Here is a 7,314-nt window from a genome sequence, read left to right as displayed (position 1 = left end):
TTAAGGCAATGGTGGATTTGATCTGGTCTTACGGCGCATGCTCGGATTGAAGCAATGGTGGGCGAATCCCTACTTTAAAAGTAGGCATGTGGCCGGAATAAGTCATTGATGGATGTGATCCCTCTCTCGGAAGTAATTCTGCCGTTTTGTTATTTCGTTCTTCCGGAAAATGTCTACATCAATCTAAATTTATCAGAAAACAGCCTCGACCTACTTTATCTACGCTAAACATTACATGAAATATCCCTTTCGCTTTCACAGCTCGAAATTATGCCAAATGTCCGTTATGCCAAATGACCCACTCTTTTCTTACAGTTCAAAATTATGCCATATGTCCGTTATGCCAAATGACCATTATGCCAAATGGCCTTTATGCCAAATGACCTTATGCCAAATGGCGTTATGCCAAATGACTTTATGCCAAATGACCCAGACCCGTGTTTAGCCCCTAAAGTCTGCCGCATTTTATACAATTCACAATATTTTCTTCTTTGTATACTTGATATAGCTCATGATTCATGCGTCTGCGCCACACCTATTTTCTAGTTTTCCTCCGCGTATTTTACGCAGCACTTTTCGCTCGAAAACCCCGAAAGCTCCCCGGTCCGCCTCTTTTATTGTCCATGCTTCATGTCCGTAAAGGGCTACTGGTAGGATCAGAGTTTTATGTAAAGCAAATTTCGTTTCCGTCTGCATGTTGATGGATCTAAGCTGGTTACGTAATCCGTAGAAGGTCCTATTCGCAGCAGCAGTACGTCTTTTCACTTCACGGCAAACGTCATTGTCACATGTCACAAGCGTTCCAAGTTAAACAAATTCTTCAACAACTTCGAACACATCCCCAGGGATTGAACTTATCATTTCATTATCATTTAGTATTCATCCAATAACTCATTCCAGAGGCGGAATTCCGAAAAGTGTTGTATGGCGGACTTCTGGCTCTGATTCCCCTCTACAACTCTGTCTAAGGGTACATTGATCTATATCTAATATTCACCGCGAGAAACGCTAGTATCACTGTATATACTAAATGATAATAATACTTATTATCATTTAGTCTATTGAGTGATCGTAGCGTTTCACGCTGTTAATATTAGACATAGAGCAATATACACTTAGACAAAATTGTAGAGGGGAATCAGCGCTAGAAGTCCGCCATACAACACTTTTCGGAATTCCGCCTCTGGAATGAGTTATTGGCTGAATACTAAATGATAATGAAATGATAAGTTCAATCCCTGCACATCCCCATCAAGCACTACCTCTACACCAACACCACTAGGTTTTTCTCTATCTCTACCTGCCACCATGTACTTTGTCTTGGTAGAGTTAATGGTTAAGCCTGTACTCACCGTCTCCCTCTTCAGTGGGACAACAGCCTCCACTACTGCTCTGCGATCGATTCTAATGAGGCCGATGTCGTCCGCAAAGCCCAGGAGCATACCCGAGCGGCACAAGTCAAACCAAAATGGTTGCAGCAACTTGATTGTGACGGAATCCGGTCACAAATGAATTACAGTTACCGATGTGTCACGTGTGTGAAGCTAGGGTATGCGACCGTGTGATGATAGTGCCGTTAATCTGCACGCCGGATCTCCTGATAGCTCCCTCGAGTGCAATGTTTAACAGTAAATTCTGCTTCAGACCGTCTAAGATCACAAACGAGGTTGACACTTTGTCTGCAATCCGAATACTTAATTTCGAGCCATCCAGCGTTACACGTTACAGTCTAATCAGTTTCGCCGGAAAACCATGTTCGGACATTATCTGCCACAACTCATTTCTTTTCACTGAATCGTACAAGGCTTTGAAATCAATGAAAAGATGGTGAGTCTGCATGTTCTACTCTAGAAATTTATCAAGGATCATCCGCAGGCTAAACATCTGATCCGTCGTTGATAGGCCCTCACGAAAACCTGCCTGGTACCTACGAAGGACTTCTCAAGCAGTCTCAGTCTGTTAAACAGGCTACGCGACCAAATTTTATACGCCGAGTTCAGAAGGGTGAACCCTCTGTAATTGGCACACCCTAGTATGGGTCCTTTTTTATAGATTGGGCATATGAGACCATCCAACCAGCATATGAGACCATCCAGGCAGTTCGTCATTTTCCCATGTTTTCTGGATAATGCGGTGGATTGATTGATGCAGCTGCTCACTTCCGTGTTTGAGGCTCGACCGGGATCTCGTCCTTCCCAGCAGCTTTACTGTTTTTCAGCTCGTTGAGACCCTTCTTTACTTCACTCTGATGGTTCCACAGCTTGACTGTCGCCGACTATGTCCATCCTGCTCCTTAATACATCTTCATTTTCACCGTTCAACAAATTTCGAAGTGTTCCTTCCACCTGGCTGCCACCACAGTCTTGTGTGTCAGCAAATTCCCTTCTCGGTCATTGCATATGGTGGGCACTGGCGCAGGAATATCCAAAGGAATTCTTGGAAAAATGTCTGGAGAAATTCTTGGTGAATTTAAAAATGTCGAAATTCCTTCACAAATTCCATTAAAAATTCGTTTAGAAAGTTCTTGAATTTCACACATAAATTTTGAAAAGAATTCCTGAAAGTAATTTCGAAAAAAAATCTGAAGGAATTCGTGGAAGAAGTTCTGAAAGGTTTCTGTATTAAATTCCGGAGAATTGTCCGAAGTAATCCCTGGAGAAAGTTTCGAAGGAATACCTGGAGGAATTTTCGATGGATTTTCTGATTTTTTTCTGAAGGAATGACTGAAAGAATTTCTGAAATAAAAACATCTGGATGAAAATTCAAAAAAAAAATCTAGGGGAATTTCCGATGAAGCTCTAGAAGAAAATTCTCAAGAAATTCCAAGAATTTGAAGTTTCTGGAGAAATATTTCAAATAATTCGTAGAGGCCTTTCTAATAGATTACTGAACAATTTCACGACGATAAGTAATTAGAATAAGCGAAGAACTTGATCTTAAATTTAAAAATCACTCTGATAATGACATTTAAAACAATACACCCTATCAGCGGTTGGCAGATTTTAATACGGTTCTGTATAAGAACCTTACAGAAATTGTATACAATTTTGGTATATATATACAATTTCGTTGTATAGAAATCTAACAATCTGGATATTACTAAATAGTGTACAACAAACTTGTAGATGCCTTAGTTTGGGAAATAGATTGTGAGTACTTCAACTATGTGTCCGGTTTGGGAATTTCGAGCTCATTCAGTATGTTGTAGAGGCCGACGGAGGTCCTTCGTAGCTTAGTTGGTTTAAAAACCAGTTTAACGTACCGAAGGTCATGAGTTTGAACCCCATCGAAGGATAGTGGCTTTAGCTTTATTCTAGGTATGCCCTAGGGGGAAATGAAATGCCGTCAATAAGAATTGCAAAACGGCTCAAATGTAGCCCAAACATGATGAAAATTAATTTATGTTTCGAACAAGGCATTCTAATCGCGATTGACACATTAACCCTGATCAAACTATTAAGTAACTTAGCTTCTTAGCGAACAGCCGAGAAACGGCACCCAGAGTTCTTGCAACACCTCCTAATGCTATTTAATAAACCCGATCATCAATAAAAGCTCGCATCATAATTCTCTCATGAAACACCTCCATAAACTAACATTATACGGCTGCACTTCAATAACATCGCAGCGCGCGCAGCCACCAACCGTCAAATGCATACAGCTGATTGCATAATGACCTACCGTACCAACCGGCCCTCTATTGCAAATGACGATGACGACGACACACATTACGGCACATTATGCGAGCAATTCGCAATCATACACTCCAAATAGCTCCGACCAACCGGCTGCTTCTATTAGCCGCCAAGCTCTTACTACTATGGTTGGCATGGCCTGGATGGCGCTACTAACCATAAATGCTTTCTTTCGATCCGAGCGTGCTTTATAATAAGCTTGGTCGTTTTTCATATGCGTCTGCATCTACTGTCAGTGGATAAAGGGTAAACATACCAATGTTTAACCAAGCGAACCTTAACCTTAACTAAAAGCGTGTCTACTGTGTGTCGTCAGCTCGACACTCGACGTCGTTCTGAATAAAAAGTGATCGCAAGGCAGAAAGCTAATACATTCACCCTACCACGCGCTCAGGGTCTTAATACTTAACCGCTCGTCTCGCCGCACTCGCATAACTTGAACGCTCATACGACCCCACACATTCTTCATTCAATGGAACCCAAAGTATCAATGTAGGAGGCTGGTGTGTTGTTAAACACAAATACAGCGATTATTTCGTCACCGGTTCACCTATAATCAACTTCTTTGCTCCAATTTCGTCACCACTCGAGCGCGGTTCAGCGAACTTTAGAGCAGGTATGGCTAATCGAAATTCGATCTCGTCATTGTGAGTCGCCGTTGCTGTCGCTACCATACGATGATTAGGTTAGTTTTTATGTAATGTGCTTGCATAGATTGGCCACTACATACACGGGAGGGACTTCCGATCGTGGAAGCCTTTGATTGAGCGAAATGTATTAATTGGACGTGGTTTTATGAGGTGTCTAAACCGCAGATCATTTTTGATTTGCTCTGATAGCTGATAAATTGCAGTTCAGTGGAAGAGGTAATTCCAGATAGCAATAGGAGGTTTTGTTGTTTTGATTTCTTTTATCAGTTCGGAAAAAATGAAGGAATAGATGTGGGAATGATTTCATTGTTATAGTTGTTATGCCGTAAAAATGATCAAAAATTAGACATAGTTACGGCTTCTTTTATTCATGTCACATTTTTTAACATCAGTTCGAAAATAAAAGATTTTTAATATCACATGTTGTCTCTCAGGAATGTAAAGAAATTTGATCAATTTTACCTCATAAACTGGAGTATTGGGAATTTCATCCATAAAGGTAACAATAGGTTTTTTGGTACAGCTTTCAGAGTTCCAAATTTCGTGGCTGGGTCATTAACCGTATTTTAACAAAGTATAGAATTCGTTTTTCTCCTACTCACTCGGTAAAGTATAAACAAAAAAATAATAATCAACAACGGATTTACTTCTCGAAAAACATCCACCTTGAAGGCGAATGATGCTCTAAGAAGTCAACACTCTCTACAAATTATTGCTCGCTTTAACAACTACATTTAAGATCACAAATTCATGAAATGATTCGTATGGACTGTTTGTAAACTGTGAAATATTAAACAGGAGGAACGTTAAACATTCTTAAAAATCAGTTCAGTTCAGACGGGAGATATTAATAGGACTGGATGAGTGATGGAAGTAACCTACGGATAGCTTAGTGGAAGTCGTGATGTTCAAAGGAATGATCATGATGCTCTTCTTTGTGCACATGGACTGGTACATGGACTGGGACCTTCACTGGGTATGGAACTTCTTTCTCGACTGGGACCTTGATTTCCTTGTAGACTGGGTATGGTTTGTCGATTGGGACCTTGACTTCGTATGGGACGGGCTTCTCGACGGTGTAAGGTACCTTCTTCTCCACGGTGTAAGGAGCTGGGTATGGAACCTTGACTTCCACCTTGTATGGCTTGGGCACTTCAACCTTGTATGGTTTGTCTACTGGAACCTTTACTTCGTATGGGACCTTCTTCTCAACCACAACTGGGTATGGTTTTGGCACCTCAACTGGGTATGGCTTCTCAACTTCGACCTTGTAAGGCTTGTCGACTGGGACCTTCACCTCATATGGGACCTTCTTGATGACGGTGTATGGCTTTGGCACTGGAACCTCATACTTCACTTCATAGGGGACCTTCTTTTCAACGGTGTAAGGCACTGGGACTGGGACCTTAACTTCATACGGCACCTTCTTTTCGACGGTGTAGGGCTGTGGCACATGTACCTTTACTTCGTATGGCTTATCAACTGGAACCTTAACCTCATAAGGCACCTTCTTCTCAACGGTGTAAGGAGCTGGAACATGCACTGGGTACTTGACGTATTCTTTTACAGTGAATGGGACCTTCTTCTCCACAACGTAGGGCTGTGGAATTGGGACCTTGACTTCATAAGGAACCTTCTTTTCCACGGTGTATGGAACATGCTTCTCTACAGTGTAAGGAACCGGGATCTTCTTTTCAATGGTCACAGTCTTGATGTGTTCATGATGTTCATGTCCAAAGTCATGCCCGAAATCGCCAAAAGATCCGTACAAACCACGTTTCTCCAAATTCTGCGATTCCTTGGCTTCAACTTCAGCGGGTTCTACTTTTTTATCCTCTGCAGCAGTACCCTCGCATGTGACTAATGCCACAAATAGGGCAAGACAACAAGGAACAATAATCTGAAAATATTACACAGAGAAAAGCAAACATTAATCACCTCTTTCACTAACCAAATCACTTTATACAGTCCATCATATTAAATTCCAAAAAACTGTTATGGTTTGTTCGCTTGCACAACTGAATCACTGTCCATGAAAATTGCTCTCTTTTCCATTTTCATCATTCATGCGCTTGCCGATCACTATACCCAAAAAGGAATTCCATTAACTTTCGAAAATCTCTGAAGCTAATCTTCCATCATAACACTTATGCTACGATCCACACTATCTATTTGTTCCGCACTTAAACCAGATTCACTCATTGGATCAGCTGTTTCCAGCGTTTTGTTTTTCACCGAAAAAAAAGTAATTCCAAACCAACGTACCATTCGCATTGTGCGCTTCAAGTGTATAGAATAAGCGAGACCAAAGTAGGTACTGATTTGAAAAACCCTCTACACCGGGTATATATAGTTGGTCGGAAAAGCGCAGCGATCCCCACCTGGTGGGACCCACCTGCGGCGGTGAGCGGCCTGAGAGACAAGCGGCGAGGAGGGATCCCCCTTGAAGAGTTGGAGAAGAAAAGCTTCAACCACCATGAAGAAACTTTCGCCTATACCGAGACGACACGGTGGGTTGCCAATCGCCGCCACGATCAGGGATTGAACTTACCATTTCATTATCATTTAGTATTCAGCCAATAACTCATTCCAGAGCGGAATTCCGAAAAGTGTTGTATGGCGGACTTCTAACGCTGATTCTCCTCTACAACTAAAGGGTACATTGCTCAAAGTTTTATATTAACAGCGTGAAACGCTAGGATTACTCTATATACTAAATGATAATAAGTTTTATTATCATTTAGTATATTAAATTCTACTAGCGTTTTCCGCGGTGAATATTAGACATAGAGCAATGTACCCTTAGAAAAAAGTTGTAGAGGGGAATCAGCGCTAAAGTCCGCCATACAACACTTTTCGGAATTCCGCCTCTGGAATGAGTTATTGGCTGAATACTAAATGATAATGAAATGATAAGTTCAATCCCTGGCCACGATCAAGCAACCCCCAAAGGCACCAACACAGAGTCA

At 41.5% G+C, this 7,314-nt stretch overlaps 1 protein-coding gene across 1 annotated transcript; it reads right to left on the bottom strand.

Moving 5' to 3' along the window:
- Nucleotides 1-4,646: 4,646 nt before the first annotated feature.
- Nucleotides 4,647-6,764, bottom strand: LOC134213153 (skin secretory protein xP2). Its single transcript, XM_062691809.1, has 2 exons — nucleotides 6,611-6,764; nucleotides 4,647-6,245 (listed from the first exon to the last, which is right to left on the bottom strand). The coding sequence occupies exons 1-2, from the start codon at nucleotides 6,617-6,619 to the stop codon at nucleotides 5,235-5,237; spliced, it is 1,020 nt and encodes a 339-aa protein (XP_062547793.1). The 5' UTR covers nucleotides 6,620-6,764; the 3' UTR covers nucleotides 4,647-5,234.
- Nucleotides 6,765-7,314: the final 550 nt, after the last annotated feature.

The sequence above is a fragment of the Armigeres subalbatus genome, chromosome 2 (assembly GCF_024139115.2).
Source record: "Armigeres subalbatus isolate Guangzhou_Male chromosome 2, GZ_Asu_2, whole genome shotgun sequence".
Classification (NCBI taxonomy): domain Eukaryota; kingdom Metazoa; phylum Arthropoda; class Insecta; order Diptera; family Culicidae; genus Armigeres; species Armigeres subalbatus.
This window is presented reverse-complemented; position numbering and strand designations above follow the sequence as displayed.